This window comes from Suricata suricatta, chromosome 4 (genome assembly GCF_006229205.1).
Source record: "Suricata suricatta isolate VVHF042 chromosome 4, meerkat_22Aug2017_6uvM2_HiC, whole genome shotgun sequence".
NCBI classification, from domain to species: Eukaryota; Metazoa; Chordata; class Mammalia; order Carnivora; family Herpestidae; genus Suricata; species Suricata suricatta.
This window is the reverse complement of record NC_043703.1, coordinates 32,177,088-32,202,597: the sequence shown is the minus strand read 5'-3', so window position 1 is coordinate 32,202,597 and position 25,510 is coordinate 32,177,088. Positions and strand designations below refer to the sequence as shown.

Below are 25,510 nucleotides of genomic sequence, written 5' to 3'. Positions count from 1 at the left end.
ATGTAAAGGAAAAGGGATTTCAGAGTGAGGTGTGGACCCTACCTGTGATCTCGTATGAGATGCCTGAACTCATTCAACTTTACGTACTCGTCCTCGAAGTGGAAATATTAGTACCTACCTTATATAGTGAGGGGGATGGTAGACGTGGCGGACCTGCCTCAGGACCACGGCCCAGCACGCATCGTTTTCCTTCCCTCTTTCCAACTCATTGTTGCCAGTAAGGCACTTACACTTCACATTTCATTTCATAAACTAAGAACACTTTAGCAATCCGCAGTCGCTTACAAAAATAGGTTTTAAATGTCTTCGTTTGACTTTAACAGGTAAACATTACATTTAAAAAAAATTAATTGCTCAATCATTCATTCTATATAGTCCTTTTCACCAAAGTACTAGACCAAACGGTAAAATTTAGTATTATTTTAAGCTTTCAAAATGTAAGTGAAAACCCTCATCAGTCTTTCCAGGCCAATACATTTGTTACAACTTTACTTTTGTGACTGTTTGTTAATTGCATCGTTTAGTGAATAGAATGGAAATTAATCCTTCCAATTATTAAGTGCTTTGTGAAGTGACCCTGGCTGACGCTATTTTGCAGCAGTAAAGGCCAATGCTCTCCAGGGTGGTGGCGCTCAAAATCAAGGAGCGCAGGTACACGTCATTGTAGTGCGCGTTTCATCTACTGTGTGCCGTTCTGGCATGGTCCCAGCGTCAAGTACAGCACCAAAAGCAGCCTTAGGGAATGTCCATGGGAAGCCACAGTGTACTGTAGACCAGTTTTACAAAGAGGCGGAACTCTTCACCTCTCAGTCCTAACGAGAGAGGAAGGGGGAGTCCTTATCTCCATTTTGCAGATTCGAGCATCGAGACTGGGCAACTTGTGTAGAGAATGGGCAGAGCGCAGAGGTGGAAGTGAAATTCGGGAGTAAGGACACCCAGTCCCTGGGCTTCTACGCAATCACATTCTCTCTTCAGTGAAAGTCCCTGCAGTTCTTCCAGGAAATAAAAATAACACGCTGCAGGGATAGAAAAATTTTGTATTCTGATCTTGAAATTTTTGTTGAAAAGCGGGGGGAAATGCCCCTGGGAAAATGTGTTTTGCGTTTCAAATTTACCAGAAATAAATTTCAAAAGAATTCATTTCCATTCCTCTTAAGATCCTATACTAGGGGCGCCTGGTGGCTCAATCGGTTAAGCATCCAGCTCTGGCTCAGGTCATGATCTCATGGTTCATGGGTTTGAGCCCCGCATCGGGCTGTGCTGACAGCTAGCTCAGAGCCTGGAGCCAGCTTCGGGTTCTGTGTCTCCCTCTCTCTCTGACCCTCCCCTGCTTGTGCTGTCTCTCTCTGTCTCTCAAAAATAAATAAAAACAAAAATAAAAAAATTTTAAAAAAAGATCCTATACTAGCCCCACTTGCAGGTTTTTTTTCAAGTCATCTGAGACTTAATTTTATTTTTTACATTTATTTATTACTGAGAGATAGAGAGAGACAGAGCAGAAATGGGGTAGGGGCAGAGAGAGAGGGAGACACAGAATCCGAAGCAGGCTCCAGGCTCTGAGCAAACTGTTAACACTGAGCCTGATGCAGGGCCTGAACCCACGAACTGCGAGATCATGACCTGAGCCAAAGTCAGTCGCTCAACTGACTGAGCCACCCAAGCATCCCTCAAGTTATCTGAAACTTAAATAGACACATATTTTGATAGAGGGAGGAGGTATGTATATTTTACATTTTATAAAGCCTGAATGGACATTTTTGCTAGATTTAATTAATGCAAGTATATATTCATGCATCTACTCATGGAGCATTTAAAGCTATGATTTATTACAAGTATCTAATGATGCAGTTAAAATGAGAGCATTTTCACATAAGTAAGTGATATTGTACCAGAATTTCAGTGTAATTTTTCATCTTCCCTCATTGGATTGACATTTTCTTTCCTGCCACATTAAATGTCTGTCATTCCAAATAAGCTGTCAGGTCGAGAAAATTCATTGTCTTCTTATGGCAATTTTGCAGCTGTTGTCCTAGAGCAAAGCTTTACAGAAGTGACCTTTAGGTATATATGGACCGCATTAGCCTCCTGCCTCTATTTATTATGGAGGCCTGTGCCCTGTGTATGTAGGTGGTCAGTTCCCTCGCCTTATCTAACTGCTCTTGCCTGACTTCTCCTATACCTAGATTTGTTTGCCTAGTTGTTAATTTTCCAATTATACTGTACTAATATATTTATGTAAATTAAGCCTGTTTCTTTTGAAATGGGAAAGAGAATAAGTAAAGAAATAAGGTATTTAATTCTGTTGTCAGATCAAATGGGATGGCCATTGCTCTGGAATTATAATCCTTGTGGACTAAGGAATACAACCATCAAACTAGGACGCTAGTTTCCTGGCCTCATGCTGGAGTAGTCTCTCATCTCTCAAAAACCATTCCCCACAGTTTGCTACCTGAGTTAGCAGAATGCACTAAACATGGCAAGCCACTGACCCAAACCAGCTGTTTTCAACTGCTTTACTCCCCGTGTCATTTCCATGTTCGTATACACAGTTATGCAGACACAGCCTAACAAACATAAATAAACCCAGCTTCTGTGGCTGTGGGACAGACAGCAGGTTATGTGTTTCCAGCATTTAGCTGTAGTTCGTCTCTTCTCTCAACGATTCCAACACACCTGTGAGTCTAACCCACCCTCCAAGTGTACCTGCTGTTTAGATGAAAACTGCTAATTCTGGTGTCTTTTTACAATCAAATTGTACGTAGAATTCCAAAGTATAAAAGAGATAAAAGCAATGATCTAGTTATAATAAAAGAAAATCCTTAATTATTAAGTGGATATAAAAAGAACAATGATGTGTTTTGATAAATATTAAAATCTTAACAGTTTTTGTAATAACAATGGGAGCATCCAATTGATCTTGCATTCTGTTTCAATTAGAGACTATGAATGAATCTGTACCCAGTGAAATTCAGTGATAGATGTCAGAGTGTTTAATAGGGCATCTTGCAATCTCAGAAGTGCTTCCAGTAGAATAACTTAGATTATCCCTGGATGGAGAAGTATTAAATCATCTAGATTCTTATTGGGTAGAAGGGAATAAAGTATCTTCCAAGGGAAGTACTCTGTATCTTGATCTGTATGAAGGTCATATGAGGGAATTATTCTGTACACGTAACAACATACGTGTCACACCTTCATACTGAAATAATGACCCAAAAAGGCCCAAAAAAGAGTAATGGATATTTTTTTATTCAAAGTGAATTAACAAAAATTTCTAGTGAACGTGTATATTGTTTATCATTATTATTAAGGTTAGGAAATAAGAGCCCAAATGATTTCTAATATATTACCTTGGCCACATATGCTGAACATTCATGTGTCATCATACAAGTGACTGTTAGGCCATGTTGAGGGCACATGCTGGACACATGTGCCTGACTCTGCCTGACGTTTAATTGAGTGTGGCACATGTGAGCTTTAGTAATGTGCTCAGCTATGCAATTTTATGTGAGCAGACATCTGTAGACAGGAATTTGAAAAGAACTAGTGCAAAGTGACAAGCTTTATAACCAATGATCTATAATAAAGCGAGTGATAACAGGAAGTAGTGACAACGGACAGGCACTGAGCTTTTCCTGCGTTACAGGCCGCGTGCCAGGGTCTGGCATTCACCATCTCTAGAACTGCATGCAGGGGACTGTACTCATATGAGCAGAGACGGTAGGAGACCTGCTTTGGGACCTGCCCTTAAATGAGATGATCTGGTCGTATAATCAACACACTCCTAGGCCCCAAGTCTGTAACAATACTGGTGGGCAATTCACCTCTATGTGATTCTGTCATAAGTGCAGTTTAAGAAATAATGATAACTCATTAAAATAAAGCCTAAACACTTAAAACGTAAGAGTCTCTCAATACCATCCTGAACAGCATCACCCACGCAATTTTTCTGACATTGGATGCTTATTTTTTCATCCTGGGCTCCTAGTTCACAAACTCCTTTTGTTATCACGTGGTAATAGTGAAAAGGCTTGCAGCTGTGATGGAAATGAATTTCCTGGATCAGGAATGCTTTTTTTAGTTTTTAAATCAACTACTGTCTTCATGATTAATATTTTTCACATGTAGGGTTCTTGACATTTTTTATTGTATGTCCTATAAATCACCTGTTATCATTAAATTAAATCTTCCTTGACATTTTTATATCTAAAACTCTAAACTGATTACTTAAATTCAAGTAATTGATTATGAAGAACAAATATATAAATGTGAATCAAACTGTGCTAAACCACGATCGACATGCTCTCCGGCTTAGGGTGAGGCTATCATTGGAGGCGTAGTTATCGTGCGTCATTACAGGGCAGGAGAAATACAAATTTAACAGCAAAGCCACACAATTAAATGGCAAAAGATATTGGATGGTTACCAGAAGCTGCATTTACCGAGGAGGGCTCGGCTCTTTCAAGCATGTTAATGCCTCACTCACTCAGTACATAATAGACCTCAACAGGACCTGAGAGAGAATTTAGTCCAAACCCCTTGTTTTCTGGTTAGAAAAAGACCTACAGAGGTTAGATGACATGTTGTAGGTCCGCTGCCTAATAGTGGCAGAACAGAGTCAGCTCCTCAAGCCACCTCTGAACCTATTCTTTGTCCTATATTGGAATACCCTTAAAAAAAACTGCAGGTGCATAATTATACCCACTTATGAATACGTTTAGGAAAGAAAATTCAAGCATTTAATATGGAGTCCCCCCTCTCTCCCTTTCTATGTATGTATAAATAGAAACCATTCAACCATGCCTGTTATCAGTTTATGTTCACTATATTTAAATGTACCTTTGAAAACATCCTTAAGTTCTTCTTTTTCCGATAAAGCAATTTCAAAAACTAACTCTCTGAAGCTGTCAGTGGGTCATTTTGACCTTTATACCATCTCCAAACCCCCATACTCCTTAAAGCACATTATGAGTAGAGTGTGTAAGGATCATGAAGGAATGTTTAGATTGAGCTGTCCTATGCAGAGTTTACCTGCTAGGCCGCAAAATTAAGAAACACTTAGATTAACATAATTATTAGACTGCTCGCCTACCCTACAGCCTGCCCTGCACAGTAAACATCTTTGTCCACTCAGTCTCTGGTCAGAGTCACATTGTTCTGCTTTGCTCTACTTCTTTAAATGTGGTTTCAAATGGAACAGAGTCTGGGTTTCACAAGCATCAGATCTGCTAAAAAGAAAGTACTGATGCTTTTACTCCCCATAAGTTGGGAAGATATTTGAGACCATTTTGAATCGTTTTTTTCCCCTTGCGATAAAGACGGTTTTGCCTGACCCATGGAGACCCTCCAGAATGACTGCTGACTTCTTGGCATAGATTCAATGTTCAGTAAACATACGTGTCCACAAAAGATAACAGAAATTACTGCACTGCATGGAAAAACGTTAATTCACTAGAAATTTTCTCTGAATACAAATATCCTAGATATCGTCATGGACAGAAAACAAAATCACTCATAGCATGTTAAACTGTGATCTCTTGGCATCTTCTCTATTTGCCTCCTCTACAGCCTAGCTTGGTGTCTTACATGTGGCAAATGTTTAATAAGTATTGAATGAATGAAGGGTAGGAATGAAGTAATTCCCTTTTGATGTCGGTCATGTCATTATGTAGAACAATACAGTCACTCAAAGTAATCTGTGAGGAGTGTCTTGATGAACCAGTAATGTTTATCTGCAATTTTGGTTTTATGACCTTAGTTCTATGCAATATAAAGAAGTAACTCTGGGGGCGCCCGGTTGGCTCAGTTGGTTGAGCGTCCAACTTCATCTCAGGTCATGATCTCATGGTTTGTGAGTTCCAGCCCCACATCGGGCGCTGTGCTGACAGCTCAGAGCCTGGAGCCTGCTTTCGATTCTGTGTCTCCCTCTCTCTCTGCCCCTCCCCACTCACACTCTGTCACTCTCTCCAAAATAAATAAACATTAAAAATTTGTTTTTAATTAAAAAAAATAAAGAAGTACTCTGTGGTTCCTGGGTATTCTATAGGCACAGACATCTGGAAAATTCTTAACAGTCTCTCATATCTCTAATCCATAAGAGGTACAAGATTAGAGAGTTGTTATGGTGTTTGCAAATAAAAGGGCCATTACTCAAAGAAAAGTTCATTTTTCTACTCGAATGAACCAAGACCCAAAATGCATTTTGGGTTTAAAGCTTCCAAATATTTATTCATATCTTAAGTTAAAAGACCGAAGGAAAACGAGGTTCAGAGTTCATGGGGTAAGAAGACAAAGTATGCGTAAACCTAGAATGAAAATGGGAAGAAGATAAAAATGACTCTGGCATATATTGGGCCTTTAATAAGCATATTTTGATTGGATAAAAATTCATAATTGTTACCTACATTGATTTATCTGGGTTAGATAAGCAAGTTCATTTTACTTATGTAGACAAAAATATGTTGTGATTAAAGTGATTTTTTTTAGGTGCCTCGTTAGCGCAGTAGGTAGCGCATCAGTCTTATAAAGTGATTTTTTCAACACAACTATTTGAATAACTGTCTCAAACTTTATTTTCACTCTGGGCAGATCGCTACTCCACACAAATGACTGTCACTTTCTGATTATCATCTTATTTTTCTCATCTCCCTTGCAGCGACATTTCTACATTTGCTTCCCCCAAATCCTAGGTACCCACCCCTACGCACTCATGATTCCTTCCTATTAACCGGCTTCATCCAGACTTGTATGTCCTCTTCACAACTCAAGTAGATCTGTACTGTCTCTGGTCCATATTTTGCTAAACTGATTAGACTTCTCATTTTTCACCTTTCTGGAACTTTAGAGGGACAGGACTTGGCTGAAAATCACTGTTGCCCATTTTCTTGATGCTTCCCTTAGCCCCTCTGTCCCTCTGATTAACCCTTCTTCCTTCATCTGCCCTCTCACTGCAGATCTTCCCACAGTACTGGGTCCTTGGCATCCTATCCTTGACTGTGGAGAATTGAATAAGATCTTAGTTTAAATTTTAACCAATAGAATGCCTTACAAAAGAAAGATTATCGATACCAAAGGTAGCTGAAGCTGTTGGGTGACTGGAGTCCCCGTGCACCACAGGTAGCAGTAAAGGACACTCTTCTTTGGAAAGCTCCTGGTTTCTTTCTGATAAAGATAAAGACACATCTTCCTCTGACCCAGCAACTCCTCTCCTACGTGTTTACCCGAGAGAAATGAAAATACTAGGTCCACAGAAGAGTCTCACATGAATGTTCACACAGCCTTCATATAAGAGCCCCAAACCGGAAGCAGCCCTAATATTCATCAGTTGTAAGTGAATACATAAGCAAATGCTACATCCACACAATGGAATACTACTTAACAAGTCAACAAGGTGCAAAAAGGTACACCAAGTGACAGAAGACTGAACCAAAAGAATACATAGCACACAATTCATAAATGAGGGTGGAGACCACAGACACCAGAAAGGGGTTGTTTCCAGGTTGGGAGGAAGCAGTGAATTTATGACAGGAGTGGGGGTGGGTGTGGAGGGGGGTGCGGGGGGGATGCAAGCAACTTCCCAGTTGATGGAAATGCTCTGGATCTTGATGTGGGAAACAGTGACACGAGTCTATACAACTTATCAAACCCTCTGAACCACACCCTTAAAATAAAGTGTTTTAGGGACACCTGGGTGGCTCAGTAGGTTAAGCATCCAACTTCACCTCAGGTCATGATCTCACAGACTGTGAGTTCAAGCCCCTCATCAGGCTCTGTGCTGACAACTTGGAGCCTCAAGCCTGATTCAGATTCTGTCTCCCTCTCTTTCTACCCCTCCCTGACTCATGCTCTGTCTCTCTCACCCTCAAACATATTTTTTAAAAATTTGTAAAAGTGTTCTATTATATGCAAATCATACCTCAAAAAATAAAAATAAACTTCAATAATCGTCCCTCTGGCAATGACTCCCTTTCCATAGTTCCAGTCCTCTTTCAGCAGCTCCAGTTCTCGACCTCCACATACCACCAGGACTGCCCTGTTTGGGGGTTCAGTAATATCACACCCTCCGCCCACCCCTCTCAATGCCGTACTTCAGCTCAAAAGCACAGCCATTCCTTTGGGCTTCATCTTATCTTTTTGGTTTAGTTAGTTACCTCTAAAACTATTCATTATTTCTTTAAAACACTATCATAAATCCTTTCCCTTCAAGGCAGAATGAAGCAAAGAATACTTTTAGCACAGAGTGGAAAATTACACCTGCTTGGGGACCATCAGCCACACTCCTTATCAGTTGTATGATGCCAACCAAGTCACACTTAACTTTCCTGAGTCTTATTTTCCTCATCTGTAAAACAAGATAATTCAGACACTGCTGTATTAAGGAATATTGTGAGATAGGTAAACATAAATTGAAAACTAAAAGCACTACACTTTTTATATAACACTCAAAGTCATTGTTACTGATACTTATTCAAAAGCCGTCACTGATGGGTGGCCCCAGAGTCACTCCTGTCTGTACTACTTCCATAACTTCCAATCTAGTCTTTCAGACTTGAGGGCATGGGACCTATCTGTTATTCTTATGACTTAATAATTTAATGTAATCCCTTTTAAAAAACTAGCATAATCTTGAACTTTTTAAATATATATATGAGGCATCATTTATGAAACTACACATTTGTTTCAAACTGGAAGCTTGGGTAAAAATGTAGGAGTAAAAAGTCCAAGATATAAAACATACTTTTAGAAACCTGGTTGAAAGGCACCTGGGTGACTCAGTCAGTTAACTGGCTGACTTTGGCTCAGGTCATGATCTCAAAGTTCATGAGTTCGAGCCCCACATCAGGCTCTTGGTTGACAGCTCAGAGCCTGTAGCCTGCTTCAGATTCTGTGTCTCCCTCTCTGTCTGCCCCTTTCCCACTGTGCTCACTCGCTCTGTCTTCAAAAATTAACAAACATTAAAAAAAAGAACGCTGGTTGACTTTAGTATATAAGGAAATAACATGGTTTTAATTCAATAACTATTTTGTTTTCTCGGACAATTTCTAATTTTGCTCGATATTCCTACATCGTGAACCTTTACTGGTCTTCTGATATGACTTGGATAATAGGCCTCATGAAAAACTATAGTAAAAAATTAGTAATTTAAGCCCACAATGTAATCAATCTTCTCAATAAAAGCTGACCAGAAGATATTTTAATCCCTTGATTTAAAAAAGTCATTTAATTTTTCTTTAAAAATCTTTTTTAAATATTTACATTTGAGAGAGCGAGAGAGAGCAAGTGCAAACAGAAGCTGGGGAGGGACAGAGAGAGGGAGATGCAGAATCCTAAGCAGGCTTCAGCCTCTGACCTGTCAGCATGGAGCCTGACATGACACTCGAACTCGAGAACCGTGAGATCAAAATTTGAGCTGAAGTCAGACACTTAACCGACTGAGCCACTAAGGCGCCCCAGTTATTTATGCTTTTTTTTTGAAAAACTTTTTTAATGTCTTTTATTTACTTTTTGAGAGACAAAGAGAGAGAGTACGACCAGGGGAGGGTCAGAAAGAGAGGGAGATACAGAATCTGAAGCAGGCTCCAGGCTCTGAGGCTAGCTGTAGGCACAGAGCCCAATGTGGGGCTTGAACCCACGAACATGAGATCATGACCTGAGCCAAAGCCGGACACTTAACCGACTGAGCCACCAAGGCGTCCCTATTTATGCTTTCTAATCAATTTTTTTGCTTGCATTTTCCTGTCACGTATTAGAAGAGTTCCTCTAAATGTACTATTTAAAATTAGTTTTGTATTTGCTTTAGAAAGTAGAAAGTGTAAGAATCAATTCCATGGGGTTTTTTTGCTTGTAATAGTGATTACACACACAGAACAAAATGGAAAATAGATGCAGATTGGAGACCAATACACATTTTGCCAAAAGGTTATAAAATTCTAGTTCAAAGATTCTGTTTTCAATTATCTGTATAATTTTATTTGTGTTTTGTCACTATGGTAGCCCATGGCTATATAATTCCAAAATTCAGAGGGAAAAGGCAAAGAGCTGATGTTACTTTTAGCTATTTTGTGTACTATAAGAGACTAATCAATGTTAATTTGAGTTTAAAGACTGGCCATAACCACACTTCACAGATTTTGCTTACTCAGCTGGAATTAGCTGCTTCATCAATACATTTTAGTAATACCCTTGATTACATTTAGGAAAATGAGACACTTCTGAGAGCATAAACCCTGGAGATCAGAATTTACACTATGAAATTCAGATATTAAGACATAGTAAATGTACTTGTCTTAAGGATTAAAAAAAAACATCATCAAGGGATCTAGGGAGAAGAATTTATCGATCCACTAGAACCACTTACAAATTTTTTAAGAAAACGTGACTAAAATTTGCCAAAACTGAGACAATTAGATTTTTTACATTGGTATATTAGTTATATCCAATTGCTTCTATAAACAACAGCCTTTCTTTTCTAAAATACTAGTATGCTAGGCATTATCACTCTCCTAGAGTCCCCCGTGCCCCAGAGAGGAGTGTGCTTCCGCACCACACTGGCGCTAGGCTGGGCCGCGGTGCTCTGGCCATGGGGTGCTGGCAGATGAGTGCCCCGAACAATGGCTTGCAGTGTGTTTGTACAACAGGGGTTGCCCTCTTACGCTCCAGCCAGTGCCGTGAGAAATGCATGCATGCCCCGGCTGTTGGGTCTAGAAAAATGAGAGACACGAATGATGCTACTCCAACAACCTCTGGACCGGCCCCGACTGGCCAGCTGAGGCAGGGAAGAAATGTAAATGTCTTACGGTAATATGCCACCAAGTTTTGGAATGGCTGTCTATATAGCATGATAGTGATAATAGAGGATGAACTTTTTAAAAAAGGGAAAAAAAAACCTACTTTGACATTGGATTTGGTATGCTATCATATTTTTCTTAAGTATTAACTTTTTTAAGAAAAAATTTTAACATTTATTTTTGAGAGACAGAGAGAAACAGAGCACAAGTGGGGAAGGGGCAGAGAGGGAGGGAGACAGAATTTGAAGCAGGCTCCAGGCTCTGAGCTGTTGGCACAGAGCCTGATGTGAGGCTCGAACCCATGGACTGTGAGATCATGACCTGAGCCGAAGAAGGACACTCAACCAACTGAGCCACTCAGGCGCCCCAAATATTAACTTGTAAGCTTGGTGGGAGATGATGTTAGTTTACTGACTTAGTCCTGTCCATGTTTTTCTTCCCACTTAGCTACATTCCAATAACTGGGAACATGCAAACCAGTCTTGGCTGATGGGATACAGGCAGAAGTCACAGGATGGGGCTCCTGAGAAAGCTTTTTAAAAGAGACATAGTTGGCTGGTATGTTCCTCTGGTTAGTTTGTTTTGTGCTTTTACTCCTTCCCTTCTGACTGGCCTAAGGGCAAGATGTCTGGAGATAAAGCCTGCTTCTTTCAACCATTAGAAAGCAAGCCACAACTGAAGAACAACAAAACAGAAAGAAGACATCCTCAAATCATTCTGAGCACCTCCACCAACCTGTCCTGTTTACCCTAGACTTCCTGTGATACCAGGAAAATAATTCCACACTCCATGTTTAAGCTCCCTACTTAGGCTTATTGTTTTCAGCCAAAAGTAACCAAATACTTGAAAAGATATGTAAATGGATAGATAGGTAGGTAAGTAAATAGATTGACAGAAAGAATTTTACTCAAGTTATTTAAAAAATATCCAAAATTCTACCTAGAAGTAGTATTTGACTCAGTCTGATATAAAAAATTACACTGAGGGCGCCTGGGTGGCTCAGTCAGTTGAACAACCAGCTTCCAGCTTCGGCTCAGGTCATGATCTCACGGTTCGTGGGTTTGAGCCCTGCGTCGGGCTCTGTGTGGACAGCTAGCTCAGAACCTGAAGCCTGCTTCAGATTCTGTGTCTCCCTCTCTCTGACCCTCCCCTGTGTGTGCTGTCTCTCTCTGCCTCTCAAAAATAAAAATACAAAAAAAATTACACTGATAAAATGATCATGTTGGCTAAGAATATATGATTGTTTTTAAATAAGTCATAGCTTCAGTTTTTACATACTAGGTTTGCCTTTCTGTAAGTAGGAATAAAATAACATTACTTATGTATCAGGTCATTTTTAGACTGCACTTTGATGAAATTAATTTTATTTTAGTATTTAAAGTCTGGAATTCTTTCCTGCACACGAATAATTTTTCACATGGTCAGAAATATTCTCGAAATTGCTGGTATTTTTACAATACTAACTGCACATGGTTTGGGGATTAATTTTTAAGGTAAGTCATGATGCATGATGTATTATATTTCAGCTGGCTGGCGATTCTCAGCCATGCGACTGTGTAAGTGGAGGCTAAACGTCACAGTGAAACGTCATCCTGGTAAGAGTCACTCTGATCCAAGCTATCTTTTTCTATCTGTATTAGACTTTCCTATAGCAGCAGGTTCTCCATGAAAACGTATCCTTCAATGTTTTACTTTCACTTGATGCATGTAAGTAAATGTATTCAATGAGATTCAAGTGTGTGGGAAAGTGCTATAAAGTAAAGGAAAATTATGGTACAATGGCTATAACTCATAAAGAGTAATAAGAAAAGAGAGTGTCTAGAGCATTTGACTGAAAATAGAAGAGATTATATCCTGGCGAATTGAGTTAATTTCAAATATATTACAGTATGGTTTTCTATCATGTGTACTCTCTCAGACTACATTAATAAATGAAAGAGTGATGAATAGTTCTGGGAACTTGTAGCGAAACTTATTAATATTTCAACATTATCACTGAGTATCTATGTCAACACACATCAAAAATGCATGAGAAATGACTACCTACACTCACAAGTTACAACCATTAGGAATATATATGAGAAATAGAAATGGTGTACATAAATTTGCAATGTGAGTATAGGTAGAATGGTAGAATGTATAGCAAAAAGAAAAAGCTACATAAAGATTTCACATGGAGAAGTATGTCAAGCAATGAAAAGCAAATTAATGCTTGTAATCAGTTTGGAGTATACTGTTTGACCACATAAAATACCAACATATTTCGAATTGCGAGTCATCTTAGAAATTACTAATACTAAAAACAAATTTAAACATAAAAGTAGCAAAAATATGTACTCAAATAAAAGTGGCTCATCAATTCTATCCATGATGTCATTTTGGAATCCCCTACTAAAAAAAAAAAAAAAACAAAACAAAACCTAAAGTTTGGTTTTAAAAAGTCTGATTTCCAATTTTAAATTGATCACCAAGAAGTAGTAAATTCACACTACAATGAGGCAGGGCTGTGTTAAAAAGATAAATCAATACACAGTTAATCCAATGATTTTCAAGTGGTTAGGAAGGCTAACCAGTGTATATCTATAGTATAGGAGATGTTCAGTTCAATTGGGGGTGTGTGTGTCAAACTGATTATTTAGCATTTTAGACAAAGAGTAGAAAATGCCTCCCACAGAAATGAGAGATAGAAATCACTCTCCAAGCAGCAACACCAGGGTAGTGGCTTTCACATATGATACCTTATTTTATTTTTTTAGTGATCAAAAAGATTCATGCACATAAAGTTCTGAGGATAAGCTTGTACTTGGAAAAATAGTTGCATCATTTTTAGAGAAAACGTACTTGTGGCTACTAGAAGTTACGGTAATAATATACTCTTAAAAACCTTTTAGGATAATAGAAGTTTTTGAGTGATCAGGGGATACGAAGCTAGATTTCAAGAACCCAGGCCAAAAAGAAGTAGAAAGTAAACAAATGTTCAGAAAGGGAAAATACATTCTACACTTTTTCATTTCCTTTTTAGTTAAATTACTGCAGATTCCACAATTTTTGTCATAGCCCAGGGGAAAAGTGTGAGTTCGGACCCCCGCCCCCTAGCGATGGAATGCTGGAACAATTAGTTGGTATCCATGGAGCTCAGTTTCTTCTGTAAGATCAAGGAATTTTAAGCAATGTGCTCTAGTTGTTCTGCTAGTTTGCTTGCCTATTTACTCATTTCAGAATATTCCTGTCTTTAGACTCTCTGCACTTGATATTCTCTCTAACGTTCTTCCTTTAGATCTTCTTGTGATGATCTGACCTCATTCCTCTTCAGGTCTTTCCTAAAACACAGACTTTCTAGACAGTTCTTCCCAGAACATCTTAATGTAATAGCGACCACTTTCTACCACATCCATGCAACCTAACACTCATATCCTGCTTCCTCTATGTTATCTTTCTCTCTCTCTCTGCACACACACACACACACACACACACACACACACACATATATACAGATAGATAGACAGATGGATAGATACCTTTATACCATATATATGATCACCATGTCTAACCATCCACAATAATGCAAACTGCCCCCTTTGGGATGTACAGTGCTCAACCTGCCAATCATGTGTGGCTTCCTTGAGACTGGTATTGGCAAAACCCAAGGGTGATGCAGCAGTCACTGAACTTCTGCAACCATAAGCACATCGATGTTCTTAGTCCAGACTGAGTAACGTGTGCCCCTCTGTTCTCTCGCTGCAGCCCTTCCTACACTTTTATCTTATCGGGCTTTACTTCATCTCATGTTATTTTGATTCTGAGCTCCTTGTGCTAAGGCACTTTGAGTCCTACATCCTGCCTCCTCGGCATGTAACACACAGTTGAATAAATTAACTACTCAACAAAAGGATACACCACTTAATTGGGTAATTCATTAAACAACTCACATATCAAATTATTGGCCAAACCTGACTACATTTTTCTTAATTTAAGGAGGGAGCAACAGTGTCCCACTGGAGCAGATATAAGGACTTCTGTGTGGACACACAGTCTCCCTTGTGGATTAAACACCCAGGAACCAAGTTAATTGTTTTGTAAGTTTGGGAGACTGAAGGGCTGATGCAGGCTAAGCATACGCTTTAGGTTTTGCCTGTGTTCACTTACTGGAAGGCAGTAGCTTTTTGTGAGCTCCTTTAAAGAAGAGCAACCCGAAAGCGTTTACCTCCCCTGGCGGGGGAGCAAATGCCTCTCAGGTTTACCCATCAGCAGCACTGGGATCAGCCATGACGGCCACAATCAGGGATCCAGACTTCCATCTAATGACATGAATCACAGCTGTTTCTTTGGGAGGACATGAATGGGGATCTGAAGGTGTCCCAAACATGTTAGGCTTACTAAATAAAAATACAACTTCTTTTAATGAGACAAGAATCTAGGAAAGATGTGAGAAGTCCTTTGCCATGTTGAGCTCTCTGGCTTTTTCTCTGGGCCCAATCAGCTCAGTTGGTTTCATTCTAATCAGCAGATAAGAGAGACATGATCCAAACAGTCTCAAATCTTTCAGTCAAGGGGCACAAAACAAGATGACACAGTACCATTTTAACCTGTGGACAGACTTCCCTTTTATAGATGGACAAAAAGCAAATTCTATAAGGAATGTTTATTTTTGAGGTTTGGGAATATCAGCACATATGCTTATATTAAAACACACTTGAAAACCATATTTTTCCCAATGATAATTTCTTTAAATAAAATAGTACCAGTGACATTTATATGACAAATACTAATACCTTTGCATTTTATTTCCTTACACTTCAACATAATGTATGCAATTTATAGAAGTGGAATAGCTTTAAAAAAGTTCTGAGAAGGCACTTGACAGACATATTTCCCCTGTATCGGATTATGTTTAAAGTAACGATGAGGGATGCCTGGGTGGCTCAGTCAGTTAAGCGGCCGACTTCAGCTCGGGTCATGATCTCACTGTTTTGTGAGTTCAATCCCAGTGTCAGGCTCTGTGCTGACAGCTCAGATCCTGGAGCCTGCTTCAAATTCTGTGTTTCCTTCTCTCTGCCCCTTCCCCACTCAAATCTGTCTTTCTCTGTCTCTCAAAAATAAGTAAACACTAAAAATGTTTTAAAAAAAATAAAGTAACTGAGTTTAAAGATGAAGAAATCTGAAATTATTTCATAAATGTTGGATACATGGGATTAGAATTTCAAAAAACTCTGCTAATTTTTGATAGTTGGCGGATTAGAGATATTAAAACCACAACATAATAAAGACAGAAGCTGCCTTCATAAAAAACATGGGTTTATAGTCAGACAAACTTAGATTTGAATATGAGCTCTGCAAATTACCAGCTGTAGGACCACTGGGCATAGAGTAAACCTCTCAGGGCTTCTGTGTCTTTATCTGAAGGATAAAAACAGGATCAGAGGACAAATTAAATGAAAACCATATGTATTTTCATAGTTCTGCCAAAAAGTAGGGTGTCAGTTACAATTCCTTTGTTTTCGCTTTCTTCCTCATCTCTTGCACTGGTCTCTACTGTAATTTAAAAGACAGTAATATAATCATACAGGAGGAAATTATGAGAAACGGGGTATTCAAGCAGTTCAGAACAAGAAAATGAAAACAAAAACAAAAAAACACTCAAGCTTTCTAAACCTTTTTTAATCACTAAATGCACTTTTCTAAATGAAGAACCATGATGTTTAAACGAGCAGCAAAGTGTGAAACAAGAATAGGGTATCTAACTTGCTACCAAATTTGTTCTTTCAAAGAACATTTAGGTGAAAATGTACTAAAAAGAATACTCTTCATTTCCAGAAATTCAAGCAATTTTTAAGAAAAAGGTACCTTCACATGAACAATACTCGCGTGAACAATAGAAGGGTCAGGGATGCAGACACCCTCTGTGGTCAAAAATCCACATGTAACTTCTGACTCTCCCCAAACTTAACTACCAATAGTCTACTGAAGACTGAAAGCTCGATCAATAACACAACCAGTCAATTAACACCTATCCTGCACATGTATTACATACCAAATCCTTATAATGAAGCTAGAGAAAAGAAAATATTAATAAAATCATAAGGAAGAGAAAATACATTTACAGGATTCTACTATATTTATTGAAAAAAATATGCATATAAGTGAACTCATGCAATTCCAACTCACGTTGTTCAAGGGTCAACTAAATAAAAACAGGGAGGAAGACAGTGAAGTGTTTGAAGTAGCTTAAATGTACTTGACAATGACTCATTTAAAAAGAATATCCTTTTATCAAGTGCAAATATCAGGAATGCTAGCCAAAACAAAAAGTTACTAATGCTATTAATTTTGTTGCTTTTTTTTCCTCTGAGAATTATACTGAAGATCAGAGAGGGTAGACTACTCAGATATGGTATGAGTTCAACAGTAATGTGCATGCACCGATTCTCAAAGGACTGACACTGAGAAACACAGGTACATCTCCTTAAAATCTACATCTGCTTCCCTCACCCCCCACTCTACCCTTTCTCACCTCACTCTTAACTGAGGTATTATACAGGTTTCCTCCACTATCTGAAAGTAAAACGTTCTCCTATGAAAACTTTCGTAAGCCAAAATGGCATAGAGTGAAAAATGACCATTAAATTGCATGGAAAAGTTTCTGAACATTCCCAGACCTCCAAAATAACCTCTTTTCGGCCTCCGTGATGAGTTGGGACACATCTTGCTAACAGAGGCACAGCTGTTCATAGACACAGCTCAAAGCTCTGGTAGCTTGGTGTGGAGATGCCATGCGGTTCCCGGGGAGGGAACTTGGTGAGGCTGTCTCGTTGCTCGGAATACTGCAAAACACCACCACCACCAACAAAACAAAACAAAACACAAAAAAACTGAACACTAGTTTTACTTTTCACCATTTTTTTGGTAAAGATGAAAATCCTCTTTGGATTTCTTTCAGGTAGCAACAACAGGTGCTAATGTAGGTCTTTCGTAAAAGCAAAGTGGCATTTCGGGAACTCTTGAAAACAGGGGATGCCCGTTACCTAGATCCTTATTCTTCTAGGTTAAGGTCTGCTCCTGGTTACATTGAAATTTCTCTCAGGAGATGTTCTTATTCATTTACACTTTAGTTTGCATGAAGTTGATTATTCTACTCCCAGTAACAAATGAGGGGTATGACTGTTTGGAATTAGAGAAAAGGAAAAAAAGGGGGTGCAGAAATTAGAGGGTCTGGGTAACAGAGCCAAACTGTACCTATTTAAAAATATCATTGTTTTGCCTGGGGTTAGCGTTAATTACAATAATTTGCTCTAATCATGTGCCTGTACTTCTCTTTTTCCAAACACTTATTTCATAATTATGTTTGTCAAGTTGTTAAGGGTAATGACCCTATTTTATCATCGGGGGAAAAAATTACAGACCAAAACAAAACAGATGTTCTATGAATTGCTGGAAGTTAGCATTGTCAGAATTACTGAACACACGGTTTCTGACTTGGACACTATCTCCACAATTAAAATAAGGAAAGGACAGAGGCTGTCTATGGGCCTCTCTGTGGCTTTTACCAATGCGTCTGAATTTGCTGGTCCTGAGCTTATAAAGGGCAATCAAGTGAATCAATGAAGATGGTAGAAATGACTAGTTCAAGCACAGTTCAGGAGCCTCACTATATAAATCTATACATGTGGAAGTAACCTCAGTTGCTACTCTAGTACCAAGCAATGTGCTTTTTTATTTAAAGACAGGACTATCTGACTATTTGGGAAGGAGGATGCAATTCTGGCTAACAACTGCTGCATTTCAAATAAAAGGAAACCTTTCTTAAACTGAAGATTTAAAAGTTCATGTTTAAAAACCAGTAAAGGGGTGCCTGGGTGGCCCAGTCGGTTAAGCTCAGGTCACAATCTCACAGTTCGTGGATTCGAGCCCTGTGTCTGGCTCTGTGCTGACAGCTCAGAACCTGGAGCCTGCTTCAGATTCTGTGTCCCCCTCTCTCTCTTCCCCTCCCCTGTTTTTGTTCTGTCTCTCTCTCAAAAATAAATAAAACATTAAAAAAAAAACCCTAGTAAAATGCAGAATGCCTGGCATTTAGGGAAAAAAAAAAACATTTGTTAGTATATTAAGTTTTATGCTGCGTATAGTAGCATCAATAAGTAAAGCACCATGCTGAAAACTCAAACTATAATGGTTATTGCATGAGGCTGGACTATGGACCTGAATGAAAAGGGAGAGAAGAGAATCTGCTGGAGGTATTCACCCTGTGGGTTACCATCTTGTAAGGACTGCTCAAGGACAGGCAGTTTCATGCATTTCTAGTGTCCGTCTTTCCTAATATCCTCCTTTCTCATCCACGCCCTTCTCTTTCTTGGTTGACAAGAAATTCATTGGCGCCACTGCACTGGTGGCCAATGAACTAAGAGGCCATCCTATACACCCTTCTTCACCCATGGCTCCTTTTGCCTTTGATTAGAAAGTCAAATGAGTACTGGTTGCCGAAGGATTTATAATATGCTGTCTCTAATAAATGTAAGTCTTTAATTTTTTGCCTCTCTACCTGTAGACATGCTCCTCAATCTGACTCTCTTGAGAAAGGTTTGCAAGCATGGGGAAAAGGTCAACAGATGTCTTCTGGAATCCTCTCATCTCACATAGGCCAGACTGCTGTTTTTGACTCCTATTATTTAACACATTATTTTATCGATCATAGTACACTGGAATTTTCGTGTGTTTGACAGCTTTGGAGTTAATAACTGGTAGCTTCTGAGTTAATAGAAGGCACCAAGATCCAAAGACAAAACAGAAAAAGAGAAAACAGAAAATAAAAAACAACGTGCATTAAAGAATCAAGGAGAAACTAAGAGAGGAGCAGAAAGAGGTGATTATGACCACACACACTGAAAGTTAACTTTGGGTAAACCTATGTACAGATTTTTTTAAAAGTGTCAAACAAGGATTATATATTTACTTGTCCCAGAATAAAATTTTTCTCAGTATATTACTATAAGTTTTGAAATACACCCATACTTAAGAGGTCTCTACAGAGCACACTTTGTACTTCATCTACCACTCTCTTTGTATTTCCTGGTGTTTACACACACATACTCCGTCTTGAACGATGGTTAATTAACTATTGATGGGTCCTGGCATTCTAGCTTTCCAGGTGATGGCTCAGTATTCTTTACTAATCATTTAATGAAAACACTTACATGAATAATGAATCTGGCATTTCCCTAGATACACATGCAACTTTTGTAATAGTAATAAAGGCAGGCATAATGCAGTTATACAAGATACTGAGGCTTGAAAATGTTTTCACAGAGCAAGTCAGGGAGGTTATGCTGAAAATGAAGCTCTAGGTTTTGAAGCTGCTATTAAAATTGCACATTAAAATACACCATATATTATAAGCACATAATATTAAAAGAAAATAATAGTCATGCTTGACAAGTTAATATCATTATTTGCTAAGCCCCAAATAAAGTAAGCAGAATTGAGATCTTTGTAGTCATAGTTCCAAACCTCAAAGTTTGCATTACAAGCAACACACCCACATCGATACACACACACACACATACAAACTACACAATGTCTCACAATGAGTCAGGAAAACAATATGATTAAAATGTCTATGAAACCTACTATTCACCTTAGAATTGAAACTTGTCATCATTTAGTCTAATTTTAAGGATGGATCTTAAGACTTAGGTCACACAAACCAGGGCTGATCACTGCCTTACTGGTGACTAAGCATGCCACCGTTTTAAACATAATTTCATCGACCCCTTTGATTTAATACCAATCTTGGCTCAAATGAACATTTGCTTTGGAGAAACTAAGTGACTATAATCAGTTATTTAAACAAATGAGTGAATAAAATGTTTTTTGTTTTTTTACAGGGTTGAAATGCAAGAATATTATTGGAAACAAACAGTACAAGTACTCTTAGAAAAAGATCTGTTTTTGGAATCAGAAGTCCAAAGCTCTGTCTTGTTACTATTTACTTTGGAGGGGTCATGTAACTTCTCAGATCCTGAGTGCCTTCATCTGTACAATTAGAATAACAGTATTTACAACAGTTTAATTTCCTAGTTGTCATACACTAGACACTATTACTATCACCATCAATAATTATATTACTAATTCCATAATTAACTGAATAGCCTTCTATGTGCCAAAGCTTCACGACTCGATTTTTATGTAACTGTATTACATCCTCACAAAGCTCCTATAAGGTAAGTACTGATTTTCTTATACAGATGAAGAGACATCTCAGAGTGGTTAAATAACTTACCAAAAGCCACCCAACTATTAAGAGCTTAAATATAAATTTGAATTCAGATATTTCTGACTCCAAATTTCATTTTAGATCCACTATATCCTGTTTCCTCTAATATACCACATATATTTGTGTGTGTTCATATATAAACATATAATATGTATTACCTATAGTACATAGACACATATTATTCATTTTATATATACACATTTGCTTTGAATTCTAAAATGCCATACTAATGTGTGTGTGTGGGTGTGTGGGTGTGTGTTTCAAAGACTGCAAAGACTAAGGTGCGGAGCAGAATCATTACTTACTCAATATTTGGGAAAAGGAATTAAAATATGGGAAGCAACTAAGATCATCTTAAGTGAACTACAATTCACATATCAGCAATAACAGAGGCTACTTACTACTCTTATGTAAGATGGTATTATTAAAATCATTCTAGAGAAAAAAATGTACAAAGACTAGCCATATGTTCAATTCTAGATACAGGCTTGACAATGATGGAAAAGCAACTATCTACCAAAAACAAGGGATGAAATCTAACTTTATGGTCCAGATAAATGAAGAGAGACAAGATCTCTTTAAGGGGCGCCTGGGTGGCTCAGTCGGTTAAGCATCCGACTCTTGAGTTAGGCTCAGTTTATGATTGCACAGTTCATGGGATTGAGCCCATGAACAGAACCTGCTTGGAATTCTCTCTCTCTCTCTCTCTCTCTCTCTCTCTCTGTCTCTGTCTCTGCCCCTCCCCAACTCAAGTGCATGCATGCATGCATTCTCTCTCGCTCTCTCAAAATAAATACATACATATTTTTTAAAAATAGAGACAAGATCTCTTTAAAAACTACATTATGATTCTGAATTTTCAAAGTGGTGAAACCTCATCTTCCAAATTTAAAAGTTCAAGAAAGCTATTCTGTACTTTCCTATCAAAACAAGATATATAATACTTGCAATATTTTATTTTTCTTGACTGCTATATATGAATAGTAACAATGATGATAATAATTGGCATTCAAAAAGAACAATATACTTTTTTCAGAGTTAAGAAGAGGTAGGAGGTATTAGGAAAGATGCACAGAAGTCTCATTCCAAATAAAAGCACACATTTTCAACTATGTAAAATATGTCATGCTTTCCCTTAATCTGCTCCCGAAGAACGCCAGGCAGAATGGGAAGATGCTGACGCATGTGCCCGTTCAGAGCTAGAAGGTCAAGTCCTGGGACCAGGAGATGCTGCCGCTTCCATTACCCACTGAACACCTTGGCGATTCTTAGTTCATCCTGAGAACGTGGTACTTACTCTTGTACTGCTCTGGCTATGGAAAGGGCCGTAGATCCAGTCTCATTAACGCTATCTAAGGTCACATTTGGCAGGTCATCATCGTCACTGTCACTTTTACTTTGTCTGGGAGATAGGCCTCGGGGGTCCATTTGTGCTGGGAAAAAAAGGCATATATAATGAATTAAAATTAGTGTGCAGAAAGATAACCTTGTCCTGGACCAACATCAAGCACGGCATGTCTGGTCTGTGCCTATCGCGCACATGGCATTCTCTAGAAATCCCAGGAATTAGTGAAAGCAGCGCATTTAATGGACTGAGCACTCACTGACTTTTCCCTTGTTTGTTCGATTTACAAAACCTCCACCACCTCTCAACAGTTTCAGGGGATGGTTACAGAACAGAAACTATAAAATTCACAGTATTATCAACTCCTGAGTGGTCAGAAGCTGATTAGGTAGCTCATGAGTTACTGTGCAACCCCCCGACTCTTCCTCCTTGCCTCCGCTGCCAGAGTTCTGGCCATCTCACTGCTCATTAGCACGTTCCCTGGAAGGTGGGAGCACGGATTTTATCTGCCAATAGCTCTTTTAATAAGCTTAAAGAAGAGCACGGTTTACAAGACTAACATAAAGTTGTAGGTAGTTCTCATAGTTCAGTGAGTACGTCTCACAGTTCATTACTGTTCTAAGTGGAGATCTGAGTGTCCCAGAATGACAGCGGAAGCAGCATTTTAAGGATACGTTTCATGTGCTAGAAAGTGTATATCTCCATGCTGATTTCATTTTTCAGAATGGTGTTTCCAGATACAATTCTCCTCCCACCGTGAACTTGCCAAAAGCAGGAAATAGCCCGATGTTCTGGGGCACCTGCTAACCGGGACCATCAGCTCCTTTCAGACAAGAGGCTTACCATCAACGTTTAATATGTGAATGCATATTTTTAAAGTTTAGATTTCATTTCCACTTCCTCCTCTCTACAAACAGCCTCAGCAGCCACCTCTGTCTAGGATTCCCATCAGTCCTCACCTCAAGTGTGAAATAAGCACACCTTCTAAATTAAAAGTACTGCACTAGCTACGTAATTGCATTATTAAAACACATGACTTGGGCCCCAGTCAGCGGCAGCCAGACTGCTGCTCCTGAAACCTGCCCAGAAGAGACTTTTAAAACTACCACCGCTCGCAACGGAAAGCAAAATGAACTTCACATCATGGTCACAAAGACATCTTTATACAATCTCTTTTTTTTCTCAAATCATTTTTTTTGTTACTGTAAATTGTGCATTAGGTAGAACCACTGGGAAATGTTGAGATTTCACCATTTTTTTACCCACAAAAAGAACTATTTCTTGTGATTCTACCTAATACTTACAATATGAATAGAAAAATCTAGAGAGCTTCAACATAATTCTAACTGAACTTGGTTAGGAAGGAACTTAACATCTGTTATATCTATTGCCCTGGTGTATTTGACGTACATTCTGCCTGTCAATATAAACATACCAGAATGTATTTTGAACAAAGGAGGTGCTTGGTAAATGTTTGTTGACAGAAAAAATAACCAGTTCAAATAATCTAAAGCAGCAGAGCTCAACCAAGGACAAAACTACCCCGCTTCCCTAAAGAGACATTTGGCAATGTCTAGTCTCTCACATTCTGATTTGTAGAAACTTAAGGGGAAGGGAATATGGTGGGCAAAAGTCAAGGATGGTGCTCAATACACTACAATACACAGGACAGTCAGTTTCCCATGACAGAATTATCCAGTCTAAAATGCTAATAGCATCCAAATTGAGAAACCCTGATCCAGAGTTTGGGTGCCTGGGTGGCTCAGCCATTTAAGTGTCTGATACTTGGTTCTGACTCCTGGTTTCCACTCAGGTCTTCTCACAGTTCCCAGGATGACGCCCTGAGCCCTTTGTTGGGCTCTGGGATGACACTGTGGACACTGCCTGGGATTCTCTCTCTCTCTCTTCCTGCTTCTCCCACTCTCTCCCTCCCTTTCTCTAAGTAAAAATAAATAGACAAACATTTACCAAAAAAAGTTTGGGTATTCAAAGCGTCACATCTTATGACTTCTGGTTGTATAACTACATTGTCATTTCAAAGCCACTAGCCAATGAAGTATACTGTATATTGGATTATTCATATTTTCTGGCTCTGTCCTCAAATTAACCAAGTCCCTGTCATAGGACTCAGCACACACAACTTCTCCAAATGCAGCGCTCAGGTTCTCAAAGGCCAGGAGTCATGCAGTGACACTCATCCAGAATTCTTGAATGTTTTCTTTGTATGACACACAGTGGGACAAAACCACTAGTTTCCATCTGATCTCTAAAGAAGATTCCCTAAAAAGACGAATGTTGGTGAAACTCTTCATGGGGGAAAGTAACCAGTTCCACAGGCATCTGACAACAGAGAGCAAGCTAAGCATTCAGTCACTCTGAAGGCACTGAAAAGCACTGAATCATTTAAAATTTATTTTGACTGCAGGCAGCAGAAAAGAACTCAGGCCAGCCGATATTAAACAGAAGGCGTTGGAAAGACACCGAGCAGCTCACAGGATGGAAGGTAAGGAGGTAAAGCTGAGCAGCTCCTACTCAAGTAGTAGGGCACACAGGAATGGTGCAGCCATTTCAACCAGGGAGTTGCTGACAGCTTCTTTTTGGGCAACCCTTTTGTAGAATGATTCATTTGACAGTCATTCATGACTACTCCAACTGAGCCAAGAAAATGAGTATCAGAGCTATCTAGGCTTCCAAATCACATATTGTGTGGTGTTACATATGCCTGTAAATGTCAGCAACTTAACATTTCAAGTTGTTGAAACATCATGCACCAGGATGCCGGTGCCAAGATACCAAATTAACAAACAGCTCAAGAACAGAGAATACCCTGGTTGTCCCATTTTGTCCGACAGAACTAACTAGAGCTTTCACGGAGAAGGAAGACAACTCAAGGAAGACACAGGCAGTTTACCAATAGCGATCTGGCTCTGACAGCCTAACTGTAATAATGATTCCAGATAACTGGTGTGAGAGTTGATCATCTACATTATGTTATGTTTATATCTTAATGAAAGTTTAAAATATGTTAAACATGGTATCTCTTTTGATGTACTTTTCAGGAACATCATAATTGAGGATTTCTTTCCAATATTTTCAATAAATATTATGAAATAC

The 25,510-nt window shown here is 38.9% G+C and overlaps 1 protein-coding gene across 5 annotated transcripts in view; it reads right to left on the bottom strand.

The window, feature by feature from the left end:
• KLF12 (Kruppel like factor 12) overlaps positions 1-25,510 on the bottom strand; it is a 432,829-nt gene that overhangs the window by 97,807 nt on the left and 309,512 nt on the right. For all 5 annotated transcript variants that reach the window (XM_029936613.1, XM_029936610.1, XM_029936609.1 and 2 more), the window contains one exon: positions 22,349-22,484. In XM_029936613.1, coding sequence (XP_029792473.1) covers positions 22,349-22,484 — 136 coding nt within the window. The remainder of the gene's footprint in view (positions 1-22,348; positions 22,485-25,510) is intronic.